Source organism: Plectropomus leopardus, chromosome 9, assembly GCF_026936395.1.
Source record: "Plectropomus leopardus strain MGB_pleo_1.0 chromosome 9, ASM2693639v1, whole genome shotgun sequence".
Taxonomy (NCBI): domain Eukaryota; kingdom Metazoa; phylum Chordata; class Actinopteri; order Perciformes; family Serranidae; genus Plectropomus; species Plectropomus leopardus.
The window spans coordinates 545,053-560,923 of NC_142184.1; the positions used below are offsets into that span (position 1 = coordinate 545,053).

The 15,871-nt window shown below is 39.8% G+C and overlaps 3 protein-coding genes across 8 annotated transcripts; 1 reads left to right on the plus strand and 2 right to left on the minus strand.

The window, feature by feature from the left end:
• Positions 1 to 454: 454 nt before the first annotated feature.
• gata1b (GATA binding protein 1b) lies at positions 455 to 3,513 on the minus strand. The gene is made up of 5 exons (XM_088081547.1): positions 2,527 to 3,513; positions 2,044 to 2,332; positions 1,785 to 1,924; positions 1,307 to 1,432; positions 455 to 870 (listed from the first exon to the last, which is right to left on the minus strand). Exons 1-5 carry the CDS (start codon positions 2,608 to 2,610, stop codon positions 775 to 777), a joined length of 735 nt encoding a protein of 244 aa, XP_087937673.1. The 5' UTR covers positions 2,611 to 3,513; the 3' UTR covers positions 455 to 774.
• Positions 3,514 to 3,851: 338 nt separating this feature from the next.
• cdk20 (cyclin dependent kinase 20) lies at positions 3,852 to 10,101 on the minus strand. Of its 5 annotated transcripts, XM_088081545.1 has the most exons (8): positions 8,834 to 10,074; positions 7,991 to 8,104; positions 7,736 to 7,924; positions 7,388 to 7,509; positions 6,886 to 6,948; positions 6,287 to 6,410; positions 5,295 to 5,450; positions 4,611 to 4,934 (listed from the first exon to the last, which is right to left on the minus strand). In XM_088081545.1, the coding sequence occupies exons 1-8, from the start codon at positions 8,906 to 8,908 to the stop codon at positions 4,743 to 4,745; spliced, it is 1,035 nt and encodes a 344-aa protein (XP_087937671.1). In that variant the 5' UTR covers positions 8,909 to 10,074; the 3' UTR covers positions 4,611 to 4,742. The 5 variants fall into 5 exon arrangements, with proteins under 5 accessions (XP_087937668.1, XP_087937670.1, XP_087937667.1 ...); XM_088081542.1 differs by lacking the exon at positions 6,287 to 6,410 and having other exon boundaries at positions 3,852 to 4,934; positions 7,736 to 8,104; positions 8,834 to 9,385; positions 9,985 to 10,101; XM_088081544.1 differs by lacking the exon at positions 6,287 to 6,410 and having other exon boundaries at positions 3,852 to 4,934; positions 8,834 to 10,076.
• A 695-nt stretch (positions 10,102 to 10,796) lies between these two features.
• On the plus strand, positions 10,797 to 15,330 carry uxt (ubiquitously-expressed, prefoldin-like chaperone). 2 transcript variants are annotated; one of them, XR_015777357.1, is made up of 6 exons: positions 10,797 to 11,109; positions 11,397 to 11,478; positions 12,246 to 12,313; positions 12,692 to 12,963; positions 13,040 to 13,103; positions 14,866 to 15,330. XR_015777357.1 is itself a non-coding variant. In XM_088081550.1 (6 exons), the coding sequence occupies exons 1-6, from the start codon at positions 11,015 to 11,017 to the stop codon at positions 14,926 to 14,928; spliced, it is 480 nt and encodes a 159-aa protein (XP_087937676.1). In that variant the 5' UTR covers positions 10,801 to 11,014; the 3' UTR covers positions 14,929 to 15,330. The 2 variants fall into 2 exon arrangements, 1 of the variants encoding a protein (XP_087937676.1); XM_088081550.1 differs by having other exon boundaries at positions 10,801 to 11,109; positions 12,692 to 12,799.
• Positions 15,331 to 15,871: the final 541 nt, after the last annotated feature.

A 15,871-nucleotide genomic window follows, 5' to 3' on the forward strand; every position in this document is an offset into this window, starting at 1 on the left:
TTCACACTGAAAGAGCTGCATCATAAGATGTGAACTGTTGTCTGATAATTGAACTTGAACTTGTACATTATTTATTATTGTTATTTACTTTTTTAGTTTACATCATTTTTATTTTAAATTTTCTTTTTTTCTGCTCGGTGTGTACTGCTGAAAATACTTGTCTGCATTCACTGAAAGTTTAAAGCAAACAGCCAATAAAAAGGAAATGACCCGAAAAAAGGACTCGTAAATAACAATAAAACCTGGAAAACAACAACAACAATGTGCGAGTGCGGTTTGAAGCCCCGTTTGTTTCAGGAGTGAATCTGAAGCAGGACGTCAGCTCGAGCTTTTGCTGCCTGAACTGAAGGAAGTAAAGCTGCAAACAAAACGCTTTTACTTTGCTGAACGTTTACCGTGAAAAAGACAAACTTTCCAAACTTTCGACATAAAAACGTGAATTAAAGCAAACTGATTGGAGCTGCTGACAAACGTTTATTTACTGAAAGAAACTTTGAACAAGTTTAACACAGACAGAAATAATCAAAGGAAAACAGAGGAGAAACGCGCTGCTCTGACATGATGCTGTCCTCATTATTTTTCGTTGCCGTCGACGACGCTCAGCTGTTTTCTGCAGAGTAAAACTCAGACGGAGACTCGGCGGCAGACCGCTCTCTGAGGTTCACGCTGCTGTCGTGGTGATTTCGGACGTTGGCGTCGCTCCGTTCAGCAGGTTTTTTCACATACAGCCGCGGCGTTCTCGATGGGCGGGACCAACATGGACAGCTTGGTCTCTCATTGGTCAGATGTCCTGCTCCTCCTGTTCTTATTGGTCGCTTTCCGATTTCTGGTTTGGATTTCGTCTTTCTTCATAGCGAGCGGCCTGTTGACCTTAAACACACGGAGAGACACGCGTGAAGCTCTGTGTCCCCCGAGACAGACGATGTCTCTCTGTTTCCATGGTGATGAGCTGCGGATGGTTGCACAGAATCCAGCAGCCAATCACGTCTGGACTACCTGCTGTAGTTTGTTGTAGTTTGCAGTAGTTTGTAGTACCTGGTGTAGTTTGTAGTAGCTGGTGTAGTTTTCAGTAGTTTGTAGTAGCTGGTGTAGTTTGTAGTATTTTATAGTAGCTGGTGTAGTTTGTAGTAGCTGGTGTAGTTTGCAGTAGCTGGTGTAGTACCTGGTGTAGTTTGTAGTAGCTGGTGTAGTTTGCAGTGGTTTGTAGTACCTGGTGTAGTTTGTAGTAGCTGGTGTAGTTTGCAGTAGTTTGTAGTACCTGGTGTAGTTTGTAGTAGCTGGTGTAGTTTGCAGTAGTTTGTAGTACCTGGTGTAGTTTGTAGTAGAGGCCGCAGGCGTTGCAGACAGGTTGTCCGGTGGCGTTGCGTCTCCACAGCGTGGTGGTTTCGGTCCAGCAGTTGACACACTGAGTCCCTTTTCTCGGAGTCACAGTCTGAAAACAGAATTTCAGGCCGTCAAACGATTAATCTTTGAAATCGCACATTTTCATTCACGCATCTGGAGGTCAGAGGTCACGGGACCCCTGCGTAATGACCACGCTGTTTCCATCACCAACATGTAGCCTAAATTTGGAGGGCGAGAGAGCTGACAAGCTGCTGAAACCAGGATCTGCACAATTAACCCTTTAACACAAACAGCTCTGCTTCAGAGTGTGTGAGTGTCTTTGTGTGTCTGTGAGTGTGTGTGTGAGAGTTTGTCTGTGAGTGTGTGTGGGTCTGTGTGTGTGAGTCTGTGTGTGTGTGCATGTGTGTGTGTGTGTGTGTGTGTGTGTGTGTGTGTCTCACCGCCCTCCTCTTGGCTCTCAGCAGTGGTCTGTTGCTGGTTTCCTGTTGGAGGCAGCAGGTGTTGCACAGGTGACGACCTGCAGCGTTCCTCCTCCACAGGGGAGTCGAGCCTGTCCCACAGTTCACACACTCACGCTGCTCTGAACACACACACACACACACACACACACACACACACACACACACACACACACACACAGAAATATTAAAAATCCTGCGACTCACAGGTGCTGCTCACACCGACAGGTAAATTTCTCACCTGATGAGCTGCCCCGCCCCCATGACAGACTGCCATGTATCAGCCAATCACCATGAAGGTTGCCATAGTAACTGTTCCATCCAGATGTTGAGAGGAGGCAGGTGGGGGGCGGAGTCACAGCTGAATGACCATAAAAGGAGGAGGAAGCAGGAGGCAGGACATAAGCAGAGCTTAGTGATTGACAGCCAGAGTCGTCCAACCAGAGGGAGGAAGAGATGAGGTGGTGACGCTCGGCCTCATGGGATGTGACAGGTGATTGGAGGAAGGTGTGTGAAGGGGCAGAGCTAACCTGTGAGCGACAGAGCATTTATTTTCTTTAGCAACAAGGGTGTACGCAGGCGTTCACAGGTGTTCACAGGTATTCACAGGTGTACGCAGGCGTTCACAGGTGTTCACAGGTATTCACAGGTGTACGCAGGCGTTCACAGGTGTTCACAGGTATTCACAGGTGTACTCAGTTTAAAATGAAAAAAAGATTCTGACCTCTGTGTTGAACATTGCAGTTTTGTGTGGCGTCGTCTTAACGGCAGAGAGCCAATCAGAGAGCTGCAAATAATCTGACGTCATCACGGTGTGCCTGAGAGGATGAGGGGAGAAATAAGAGACAGAGCGAGAACTCGCTTCAATCACATCACAGGATCTTTGCTCTGTTACCGGAAAAATATTTAAATTACGTTTTTAGCTGACGTAAGAATTAAAAGATAAAACAGAGATCAAACAAGATAGAAGTGAAAATAAAAAGGTAAAACATAAAAAAGGAAGAAATGCTTAAAAAGAAAGATTAAAGATTTAAAAAATTATGAAAAGATTAAATGAAAAGATAAAACAAAGAAAAACAAGATGAAATAAAAAGACTTCAGGCCTAAAAGATAAAAAAAAAACCAATCAAAACCAAACAAGGAGACAAAACAAAGTCATTAAAGATAAAACAAAAAGCCCAAAAACAGAAAGGTAAAAGATATCTCAAAAACATAAAAGAAAAACAATAAGATGAAATAAAAAGATTACACAGATAGAAAATAAATTTTAAATAAATGATAAAACTCAAAATCAAAGATAAAACAAAAAGATAAATGTTGAAATAAAAAAGATAAAACAGAGACAAGAAACAGCCCAGGGCAAAGATGAAAGAAAGATTAAACATTAAAAAAAAAAGATTAAAGATAAAATAAAAAGATTAAACAGCAAACATAAAGATTAAGATAAATCAAAAAGATAAAAGATGAAATTAAAAAGATAAAACAAAGAGATGAGATGGAGCAAAAGGATCAAAGAAAGATAAAAGATTAAAGATGAAATAAAAAGAAAATACAAAAAAATAACAGAGAGCAAAAAGATTTTAAAAACAAACCCTAAAAGATAAAACAAGTACATTAAAAGTTAAAGCAAAGAGATTAAAGATAAATCATTCTCCTCTTTGTTCAGAGCTGCAGGAGTTAAAGTGAGAATAAAGAAAGCAGAAATAAATAAAGACGGCGCTGATACTCACAGAGCTGAAGACGCTTTATTTGTCCTCAGCGAAGCGTCTGACTGATGGTTCGGCTGACGGAGGACTGACAGGAAGTGGGAGGGCTTTGTGTCGAGTTCCTTTCATTTTTTTTTTGAGTGAAAATAAATTAACTAAATGTATTCAGTAAATAAATAATCTATAATAATTTAAATAAGTTTGTTTCCATTAATGAACGTGTTACGTGTAATGAAATACATTTACTCATACTGTACAATAAGGAGGTACTTGTATTTAACTTGAGTATTTCCATTTTGTGCCACTTTATAGTTTCTGCTGCACCAAATCTCAGAAGGAAATATTGTACTTTTCACTGCAGTATATTTTATTCAGCAGTTTTAGTTACTTTCTAGTTGAAAAATCTAAACACAAAATATGAAAAAATAAAACTGATGATTATAATGAAACTTACAACTACGAAGTCAATAAAATAAATACACCCCAAACAACTTCAATATTAAAGTCTTTAAGAAGCCGTACGAAACGCTCAAAGCAAATCTGTGATTCAGTCTGTCTGCACTCCGCTAATTTAACCCCTTAAAACCTCAGCAAAATGGCTTTTTTTTTAAAACATGGGAAGAAGGCGATGAGCAATTTAACAAGAAATCACCAAAAAATTGGCATAAAATTATTAAATTAACAGTTCAGAAAATCTGAAAATGAGCAATAAATAAATAAAGACAGAAAGAAAAGACAGACAGAAAAAAAGGAAATTAAAAAAGCAAAACAAGAAAATGACCTCAGAAAACTACTTAATAATAATAACAGTAATAAACATATAATTCTAACATTTCTATTTATAGCTTTGTGGACATTTTTCCATTTTCAAAAAGAACTCATGTTGTGCCATTTCTTGTAAAGCTGCTTACTGTCTCTTTCCCGTGCTTTTGAGAGAAATCAAACCAGTTTGATCTGGTTTAGGATGCTACACGAACTAAAGGGTTAATATGATCTGAGTCGCATTATGACCTGCCTAGAAAACATGTCAAATCAAACAATCATCTCATTTTGTTCTCTTTTCATGTTGTTTTTGTTATATTTTCATGTAAATTTGAGTTTAAAGACGACATGAAGCGTCACTTCCTGTCTGCAAGTTTCAGCAGGCGAGACCGAAGAAAAACACGTCAAACCAAAATAAATAAAAACATAAAAATGTGAGTAAACGTCAGCAGCTGATTGGTCGGTGGTTTGTTCAGAGGCAGGAGGCGTGTCCCCGCAGCAGCGCAGGGTCGACCACACTGTTCTGCAGGGGCAGATCCACCGAGAAGTCAGTGGGCGGGGCCTGCAGGCGCTGGCGGGGGGGTCGGCCCCCCCTCTGAGGGATGGGTAGCTCTGAGTGGTGAGCGGGAAGAGGAGACGAGAAGAAGTACGGGTGGAGGAGAGCCTGCAGACACGATCAATCAATCAATCAATCAATCAATCAATCAACAAACCAACCAATCAGTCAAGCAATAATCAATGGATCAATCAATGGATCCATAAGCCAGTGTCTTATGGGTATTCCTGTATTGATTGTTTATCTGATTGGGAATGTGGCTGCAGCTGATTAGATTTGGTCTTTTAATCAATAAGTCGATCAACATCAAAATAATCAGCAGCTGTTCTGATCAGTTAATTATTTCAATTGATATTTAATAATTTTTGAAATATTGTTATTCAGTGACTCTGCAGACAGGAAAGACCAGAGGATCTCGGGTTGAACCCTGAGGAACGCCACCATCTGAGTCCACTTCCTGTCTCGTACCTGTGCGGCGGAGCAGCGCTGTTTGGACGGATAAACCAGGAACTTGTAGAGCAGGTCGACGGCCTGCGGGGACGTGTCGGGGACAATCTCCTCCAATGGGATCGCCGGATTCTCCTTAAAGGTGATTTTGTTGTAATCTGGTAACTCCACGATCTCCTGAAGGGAAAAGCAGAGACGGCGAGCATCGACACGCTGATGATGTCACAGATCTACTTATTTTACTTCTGTACACAATGTTTTTGACATCAGTTCACAGGTTTGATCAGAGGAGATCAGCAGCCAATCAGAGAACAGAACAGAGCCTGAGTTTGGTTCTCAAACTGGAAAACTCAAATATTATTTTTAACTGATTGAGTTTTTGTACTGTGAGGTACTTTGCATTTAACGGCTCTTGCATAGCTTCTATTTTTATTTTAAATCTTATTCACTTCTTATTCTCATTTTTCTTTTTATTTTTATTTTGTATACTTTTTATTTTAATTTTTTTTCCATTTTATATCCATTCTTATGTTATATACTTTTGACTGTTTTACTGTTTTTTCTTATTTTCTATACTTTTTTATTTTCTGTTATGTTTTAATTTCATTCTTATTTTATATACATTTCATGTTTTTTTATTTGTATTTTATGTACTTTTAATTTTTAAGTTTTTATTCTTATGTTATATATTTTTCTTTTTTAAAATTCTTATTCTATATACTTTTAATTTTTTCAAATATTTTTGTCAGTTTTTTTATATTTCAGATTTTTGCAGTATTTGCTTTTACCTTTAGTTTTCTATTACTATGTTTTTTAGTCATTATTGTTAAAGGTGAATTTCTTGTAGCTGAAACTTTACTTGGCATTAAACCTGATTCTGATCCTGCTGAAATTTCTCTCCTTAAGATCAATAAGGATAATCTGATATTACAGATCAATGTTTGCAATCACGTGATATTGACTGATCTGTGCGCACGTGTGTGTGTGTGTGTGTGTGCGCGTGTGTGTCGTACAGGCCAGCTGTTCTGGGTTGGAGTTCCCAGCACTCTGAGGACGCAGCAGAGCTGCTCGATGTCGTTTTCTCCAGGAAACAGAGGAGACGAGTTCAGCAGCTCCCCGAAAATACAGCCCACCGCCCTGAAGAACACACACACACACACACACACACACACACACACACACACACACACAGAGGCTTTTATTCTGAAAGGCTACAGGAAGAGAAACGTGTCAGAAATAGAGTGCGGTTTGCGTCATGTGATCAGCGCCCCCTGCTGCTCGGCTCTGAGCCTGATGTTTTTCTTTATTATTATAATTGTGTTCATTTTATATTCTGAGTTTGGAGTAAAGAAGCTTCAGGTTTGATTATAGCTCGACGGTTTTAAACAGATTAATGCACCTTATAACTAAAAAACTCATTTCATCAGCAGAAAGAATAAAATCAACCCAAACTAGAAACTTAAAACAGGATATAAGCATGTTTATGAGCAGTTTATGATTATGACGACTGAAATTAATTTTTTTTTGTCTTCACATTGGCATCAACAGGCCTCCGTACTTACTGGCCTGTTTGCTTCTTCAGCTTTAATATGAGCAGCTGAACTTTTCTCACCACAAGTCGACTCCCTCGTCGTACTTTCTGGCTCCGTACAGCAGCTCAGGAGCTCTGTACCACCTGAACACACACACACACATGCACACACACACACGCACACACACAGACACATGCGCACACACACACACGCACACACACACACACAGAAGGAGGCTGTATCAGGTTCACACTGAGAATAATTAATAATAATAATTCAGTCACAGTCTCTCAGTCTCGTCTGAGAACACGAACAAAGCACGTCTTTTCTTGTTTTCTGAGTGAAGTTGAGTTTGTGGACTTTTTGAAGCGAGTGTTTACGTTAGTTTCATGTTTTATGAGTCATTTCTTTTACACTGAAGACACACGTCCTCTGTGTTGACTGACTCTTTCAGTGTTTGTCCCTGTCTCTCCTGACCAGCACCAAAAAAATAACAAACAAAAACCATCGAAAAAATAGTCCACTGTAATAATAATGATGTGTGTGCGTGTGTGTGTGTGTATATCTGTGTGTGTGAGTTACCTGGTGGCCACCTGGTGGCTGTACAGTCTGTCTCTGTGCTCGCTGAACAGTCGAGCCAAACCGAAGTCTGCGATCTTCAGATGACCTGAAGAGCTGATGAGGAGGTTCGCCGGCTTCAGGTCCTAGACACACACACACACGCACGCACACACACACGTGCACACACACACATGCGCACACAAACATATAGTAACAAACACACACACACGCACAGAAAAACACACACACACACACACACACACACACACACACACGCACACACACAGATACACAGATACACATGCGTCAGGGCTTTTATTCTAAAGGGCGCTCTTTAACTTTACTTTGAAAGGCGCTGTACGAGCTCACCCGGTGCATGATGTTGTTGTGATGCAGGAAGGCCACGCCCTTCAGCAGCATCATCATGTAACCTTTGACCTGAGCCGGGGTCAGAGGTCGTTGGGAGTTCCTGATGACCTCTGAGAGGTCGGACAGCATGAAGTCAAAGACGAGGACGAAGCCCGTCCCGTGAGGGAAGACGTCCTTCAGCTTCACCACCTGGGGAAGAGGAGGAGCACTGTGAGGCTGACCTCTGACCTCACCATGGCATCCTCTGACACTCACGTGCTGGTTGTCCTCGATCTCCTGCAGCGCCTTGATCTCCCTCAGCGCCTGGTTGGGGACGCCGTCCTCCAAACGTCTCAGAGCCACTTTCTTCAGAGCGACCGTCTCTCCGGTCTGACAGCAAACACCCACAAACACAAGTTCATTATCGCTATTTATTTGATTTTATTATTCAATATTTATGAATTATTACAATTATTGTTTTTGTTTTTTAGTTTTTGTACACATCTTTACCAGGACACTTCCAGGACTTTGAGGCAAATTTTAAAGACCAAGCATTCTCTGAAACGACCATCGATGCTCCTCATTGGTTCTTTTTTTATCACTATCAACAGCTTTTTAAAATATTTATTATTTTACAAAACAATGAATTAGGATAAGAGCTGAGTACTTACATATAACTTAGGGACTGTTTGTTATTTATGAGAGGGGAGGGGGCGGTGGCATGTCAAATCAGTTTTTAAGCCCTGGGGAGGGCCCTTTAATTTTTATTTTGGCTTTAGAACAAGACGAGACGAGACGAGACAAACTTGTTTTGTCCCTGTAGGGACATTGCTTTGGACTCTGTCCCGCAGCAGCACAACATAAAAACCGTACACACACGTTCATGAGCGGCACACATACATCAAATAAATCTATTTACATAATTATTGCGTGTCCTAAAATAAACATTGCAATTGTCAAGTTGTTTACTTATTGCACTAAAGGATACATCACAAAAAACCCAAAACAAATAAACAGCAACAAAAAACAGGTTTAAATAGCTGGATTTTAAAAAAATTTTTTTTAAAGAAAATGTTTTATTTACGTCAAACAGAAATAATCATTTAAGTCGTTCTTCACCTCGATGTGTTTGGCCTTGAAGACGATGCCGTGAGCACCTTCACCGATCCGACCCAGAATACTGTACTGCTCCATGTCTGCACGGCCCCCGCACCAACCTGGACCACAGGTCTGATTCCAGGACTGCAGGTCTGATCCTGGACTACGGGTCTGATTCCAGGACTGCAGGTCTGATCCTGGACTACGGGTCTGATCCTGGACTGCAGGTCTGATCCTGGACTGCAGGCCTGATCCAGGACTGCAGGTCTAATCCTGGACTGCAGGTCTGATCCTGGACCGCAGGTATGATCCTGGACTGCAGGTCTGATCCTGGACCACAGGTCTGATCCAGGACTGCAAGTCTGATCCTGGACTGCAGGTCTGAGTGCTGAACCAGTCTTAACTGACTTGTGTCTGTCCAGTATTTGTATTTTCTTGTTAAATCAAATATATTCTAATTTAATTCAAGGAAACTAAAAGAAATATATAGTTTCATGATTGAAACTGCATTAACTGAGTCCCTCCGTCGTGTCTGAGGCAGGAAACCTCAGTCTGGGTCTGACGAGCTGAAGACTGAAACGAAACACGAACTCCGTTAATAAATCTGTCAATTTACTGATGTTGCGCTTATCTGCTCAATAATATATGAGTCACTCAACCAAATGTCAAATACTTCGCATATTATAACAATGTTCTGCGATTCGGCATTTAAAAAGACGCGATAAAACGTCCTGTTTTAAAGAAAAATCCACTTTTACTAAAGAGAAGACCCCGAAAAAACGGAGACAGATGCACTGAACGAACTCCGTAAATAAAAATAGAAATTCACTGAAATTGGAATTATTTGCTCTGAGAGGATACTGACTAAACCTATATAATTTATATAATTACATATTTAGACTTGATTCGGCGCCTAAGAGAACCGTAAATAATCAACCTGCTGTCAATAAACATGAAATTTTAGAAAAGAAACAGACAGCCGCTGCGGTGAGCTAACAGCTAGCCACCTGACGGCTAACGTTGCCTTGGTAACCCGCTAGCTAAGCTAACCGAGCTAAAGCGTCACATTATTGAACCGTCGTCCGGAGACCCGCCGCGCGCCTCCCCGCCGCGCGCCTCCGACAGGAGCTAAAGACACGCAGAGCTCCGTCCGTGTTATAAAACACACACACCTGTTCACGAGCAGCGCGGAATTCAATACATTTATTAAACCAGCGACCAACTGAGCCTCCCGCGGTCCGCCATGTTTGATTACAGTGACGTCACGGGAGTAGTCCCGCTACAGAACCAGCGCAGGTAGAAGAGACTCACCTGCGAGTCCGTCAGACTGACGACGCTGCACCACCTGGCGGCTCTCTGTGATGCACGAGTTATACAAAGTAGAAAAATCGCCAGAATAATTTGAAAAAAAGGGAAACCCCTATTATTATTTTTTTAAAGAGAGATCACCAAGGTTTTAAAGAAAGACAAAGAAAATCAAAACTTTCTTGAAGAAATAAAAATAAAAAATAACCGGGAAGAACGCCATTAAGTTCACCAAAATGTTCCTAGAAAGACAAAATAAAAATAAATGGAGAAAATGCATTAGAAGAAACAGCTTAGAAGAAAAATTGATTGCCAAGGCTTTAAAAATTTTAAGAAAAGAAATCACCAAAAAATTTTGAGATAAAAGAAAATAGCCATTGTTTTAAGATAATCAAAAATATAAAGGGAAAAACAAGCCAAAAAGAAAAATCGCCAAATATATTTTAAAGAAAAAAAAACATTAAAAAGTCCTGAGGATGAAAAAAGGCTCCAAACGCAAAGGAAATAAACAAAAATTCAAAAGAAAAAAAAAATTGTATATTTCTACAAATTTCCGGGCTCAGCCCCGGTGTCCTCAAATCCCAGAGACGCCCCTGAAATCTGAACTCCTGTTTTAGTCGGAGTTATTTCTTCTATTCACTCTAATTCTGTCGCCCTACTTCTTGCAGCTTTTACTTTGAAACCTGGAAGTACTTGTTTTTGTACGTCCGGTTCAGGCCGGTGTTTACGTGCGGTTCTGGCATGCTAACTATGCTAACTAGGCTAACCGGACAGTTTTGGGATCGGTAAGACTCGGAGCCGTTAACGTTAACTTCAGTCAGACCTCCAGCCGGTTACCGGAGGAGTTTCACCGTCCTCACAGCCGGAAGTTTGGATTTAAAGAGAAAAACACAGAAGATGTCTCCGCCCGATGCTAATGCTAATGCTAACGTGGATCAGAAGGTTCTTCAGTACGAAGATTTTATCAACGAAGTGCTCAAGAGAGACTTACAGTAAGATTATTTATTATTAAAAATCATTTATTAAAGAGGCTTACAGTAAGATTATTTATTATTAAAAATCATTTATTAAAGAGGCTTACAGTAAGATTATTTATTATTAAAAATCATTTATTAAAGAGGCTTACAGTAAGATTATTTATTATTAAAAATCATTTATTAAAGAGGCTTACAGTAAGATTATTTATTATTAAAAATCATTTATTTGTTGACGACAGACAACAGAAACGTTTCAAAAATTTGTTTTGATTATTCTAACTGTTTGTGTTTGTGTCTGACAGGAAAATTTTGGAGCAGAGAGACTCAGTTTATGAGAAGATCTCTCAATATCTGCAGCTGAAGAACACCATACAGAGCCTGCAGGTACACACACACACACACAGAAATATCAGCATGTAGAACAAGAAAATAATACATGAAAAGTTAAAATCAAGACATTTCAAGAGTATGAAGAAATATATTAATAATCTCAAAGTAAAAAATTAGAAATGCACATAAAGATAAACAGTAAATTTCAAACTTTCCTAAATAATTTGTATCTGTCGCAGAGTTTGAACAGAGAATCATTTCCACATCACTTTGAAATCATCAGAAAATAGAAAATAAAGGGCTTCTGTTCAATATTCAAAGGTGGTGTGTTATTGACAAGATGAGTGATGTCACGTGTGTATGTGTGTGTGTACGTGTATGTGTGTGTCATGCGTGCATGCGTGTGTGTCTGTGTGCGTGCATGTTTGTGTGTCGATGTGTGTGTGTGTGTGTGTGTGCGTGCGTGTGCATGTGCGTGCATGTACGCGTGTCTATGTGCGTGCATGTTTGTGTGTGTGTGTGCATGCGTGTATGTGTGTGAGTGCTTGTATGTGTATCTATGTGTGTGCGTGTGTGCATGTGCGTGCATGTATGTGTGTGTGTATGTGTGTGCATCTGCGTGCATGTATGTGTGTGCGTGTGCGCGCATGTGTATGTATGTGTTTGTGTGTGCGCGCACGTGCGTGCATGTGCGTGTGTATGCGAGCTTGTATGTGTATTTGTGTGCGCGCGTGTGTACGCGTGTGCGTGCATGTGTGGGTGTGCGCGCGTGTGTGTGTGCGTGTGTGTGTGCGCGCGCGTGTGTGTGTGTGTGTGTGCAGGACTCGGGCTCGAAGCAGCTGAAGACGGACGTGGATCTGGGCTGTAACTTCTTCGTCCAGGCTGAAGTGTAAGCTGCTGATACACAGCTGATCAATAACTCTGATCGATGGATCCTGATCAGTTAGAAACCACATCAGCAGGATCGCAGACAGATCCATACATCACTGATTATTCGATATAAAAATATGGAAATAACAAAAATCTGTGTTTTAATGAGATGTTTTAAATGACGTTACCGAATTTTCTTGAAGTCATACTTTTTTATTTTGGCTCATTTTCAGTAAATTTTCTTGTAACTTTTTACTAATTTCTTGCTAATTTTTGGGGCCATTTCCTGCTAAGCTGCTCATCGTCTCCTCATAAAACATGGAGACAGTTAGCGCAGCTCTCAAAGGGTTAAAGGATTACCCAGAAGCCTCTCTGAACACCGACATTTCTTTCTCAGGGAGGACTCGTCCAGGATCTTCGTGGCGGTCGGTTACGGTTTCTTCGTGGAGATGACTCACGATGAAGCTCTGCGGTTCATCGAGAAGAAGACGAGTCAGCTGACAGCGTCAGTCCATCGCCATCAGACGCTCTTCTTCTGTGGTTTTTATCCTGCAGCGGGTTAACGGCACTGCTTTTAGTTCACGCGTTTGAGTCCTCGGCCAGAGTTAAAAATTTAAGTTTCATGAGTCGGGGCAAAGTTTATTTCTGCGGATAGTTTCAGTGAAAAAAGTGTGTTAGCTCGATGCTATCTGTGTCCATTGTAGTGGGTGGGAGATGCTAACTGTGCTAACGTGGTGTGTTTCAGCTTCTCGGAGCAGCTCACCAAAGACGCCGCCAAGATCAAAGCCAACATCCGCATGGTGCTCGAGGTCAGTCCGCTTCCTGCGGCTCTAATTCATGTTTTCACCCGGAAAAGTTTCTCACCAGCAACTGAAAATGAAAATGGTGTTTAGTAGTTAAATTTTATGATGTGATAAAAAATGAAGTTTAGACAAAGTTAGTTTTGATTTTCTGATATTTCCCTATTATTTTTTGTACTACTTTACTTATATTTACTTCTATTTTTTCACATAATTTGCAGGTAAGTTTCTGATATTTAAAAAAAAATAAATTTCTGATATTTTACTAATAATTGTCAGATTTTTTACAAATAATTGTCAGATAATTCATTATGTACTTTTCAAATAATTTGCCAACAATTTTTGGGATATTTTATTAATACATTCAGATATTTTACTAATATTTTGGATTTTTTTACTGTTATTTTACATATGTCTTTTAAATATTTATAATAAATATATTAATAGTAATAAATTTATTCTTATTTATATGAATATATTTATAAATAATTTTAAGATTATGAACTAACATTTGGATAAACAATCAAAAATAAAATCCTGAGGCACTCTTGAAATGTTAAAATGCCTTTATTTCTACGGCAGTGTCATGATGAACCCTTAAAATGCTCCTACGCGTTTCGGCATCCAAGCCTTCGTCAGGGAGTCAGACAGCTGTCAGGACAGAAGGTCCTTTTCTGTCGGCAGAACGGGGACAGGAAGCTCACCTGTACCTGAGGGCTTGGCCCGGAGAGAGCGTAGCTGTTTACACGTTCCAGCAGATGGCGTCATTTAGGTCCACAATGCTCATAAACAGTAACTATGACAACTGAACAGTGAAACATATTCTAAAGGTTCATCATGCGTGCTGTAGAGACAAAGGCATTTTAACATTTTAACGAGAGAGTGCCTTTGGATTTTCTTTTTGATCGTTTATCCCGGCGTGTTCCCACCTCAAGAGCGCCTCCGACACACTGACCTTTGAGTCCAGGAAGCCCTCCTTTTCTATTAACTAACATTTGTTGGATATCTTATTTATGTTTTTCGGATTTTTTATGTTTATGATTTTTTTATTGGTGTGTGTGTGTGTGTGTGTGTGTGTGTATATTTTTGTTCTGAAATCTTACAATTTTTCTGATTCTTCATTAACACTTTTGAGGTATTTTACTAAAACTTTTGGATGTTTTATTACAATTCTAATGGATATTTTACAAATAATTTTGGGATATTTTTCTGATGTTTTTTCGATTTTTTTTCAAATATTTCTGAAAAAGATTTTCCGATGTGTCACTAACAGGGCAGGGCAATAAAACAATAAAGACAAAGGGAACCTTTAAGCTCGACAGAAATAGTGATTTGATGTATATCGTGATATATATCGATATCGACTGATATGAAAAAAAATGTTGTGATAAGACTTTATGACATATTGCCCAGCCCTAATCAGTAACATTTTTGGGGTCATTTACTAATATTTTTGGGCTATTTACCAATACTTATTTTTGACATTTTACAGATTATTTTAAGATTATTTACACATAAATTTCCAGTATGTTTTCATTTTTGCATATTCTACAAATTTTGGGAAAATGATTAACATCAGATTTTACTTCCTGCTGTTTTTCATTTATTATATTTGTGCATTAGTTGTGTTTAGCGGTTATAATTTGTGTAATATGTAATATAATAATATAGACAACATATTCAACACACGTTTGAAAGTGCAGGTTATTTTATTGTGAAATTTGACCAGATTTCTCCTCCTGCTCCTCCTCCTCCTCCTCCTGCTCCTCAGGGTCTGCGGGAGCTGCAGGGACTGGCTGACCTCCCTGAGAGCAGAAGAAGAGACATTTTCTAGACGTCTTTGGCTGTCGTTTAGGTTCTTGACTCAGACGGGACAAACAAGCCGTCATCACTCAGGACGCTGTAACCATGGCGACAGGACAGGATATTATGGGCTGTAACGGGGATGGACACTCAATGGGACAGAGGCGCCGCTAATCCTGCAGGAGGTGAATTAAAGCGAGACTTTGAGAAAAGCGGGCAGATGGGGCGAGAAAACAAAAACAAAACTATGAATAAACATGTATATAGTAAATTTCCCGCAGTGAAGATTTCTTTAAAAATGTGCGTTGATAAAAAAAACACCAAAATTTAATAAATTTTAAAAAAAAGTTGCTTAAAAAAAACATTGTTGGAAGAAAAAAAATCACCAAATTTCTCAAGAAATTAATAAACTCTTCGTCTTCCAGGCTTCAAAGGGTTCACTGTGTTTGAATGTGTCAACCTTGGAAACAAAAACATCGACCTGAGAGAGCCGGTCACCGTTTGGCTCTGTGTCCACATACTTCTGGACAAGTGTTATTAGATGTGATTATCACATTATTCTTTTTTGGGGAATATTAGAGCAGACAATCAACAGATGAAGAGAAAGAATAAGACGCTGCTCAGTTCAGTCTGGTGAAACCATCCAGCTCAGCTGATCTCAGAGCTGCCACATCAACAACACAGAGCCTGTTTCCATGGAAACTGGAAGCTAAATAGAGGCAGCGACCTGAGGAAGCTGAGAGATGGAAATAGACAGACACACACACACACACACACACACACACAAGCACACAAGCACACAAGCACCTCCTGTTTGGTTGTCAGATGGAGGAAAACGTGACACTGACTGAACGAGTGATTAACTGAGGATGAACTACAGCAGCGTCCTGACAGGAAGTCATCATTCAACAGTCTTAGAAATAATAAATTATAAAATAAGATATTGTTAATGATACATAAATAAACACACATTT

Bases quoted from the DNA above. Each gene is read 5' to 3' on its own strand.
- gata1b (XM_088081547.1), bottom strand. From the start codon at position 2,610: ATGACGTCAGATTATTTGCAGCTCTCTGATTGGCTCTCTGCCGTTAAG. The intron at 1,433-1,784 runs GTGAGACACACA...TTCTGTTTTCAG, and splicing joins TGAGAGCCAAGAGGAGGGCG to ACTGTGACTCCGAGAAAAGG. The intron at 871-1,306 runs GTACTACAAACT...CGTGTGTTTAAG, and splicing joins TCTACTACAAACTACACCAG to GTCAACAGGCCGCTCGCTAT.
- cdk20 (XM_088081542.1), bottom strand. From the start codon at position 8,908: ATGGAGCAGTACAGTATTCTGGGTCGGATCGGTGAAGGTGCTCACGGC. The intron at 7,510-7,735 runs GTGAGCTCGTAC...GTGTGTGTCTAG, and splicing joins ACAACAACATCATGCACCGG to GACCTGAAGCCGGCGAACCT. The intron at 6,949-7,387 runs GTAACTCACACA...GTGTGTGTTCAG, and splicing joins AGCCACCAGGTGGCCACCAG to GTGGTACAGAGCTCCTGAGC.
- uxt (XM_088081550.1), top strand. From the start codon at position 11,015: ATGTCTCCGCCCGATGCTAATGCTAATGCTAACGTGGATCAGAAGGTT. The intron at 11,110-11,396 runs GTAAGATTATTT...TGTGTCTGACAG, and splicing joins GTGCTCAAGAGAGACTTACA to GAAAATTTTGGAGCAGAGAG. The intron at 13,104-14,865 runs GTCAGTCCGCTT...CCTGCTCCTCAG, and splicing joins ACATCCGCATGGTGCTCGAG to GGTCTGCGGGAGCTGCAGGG.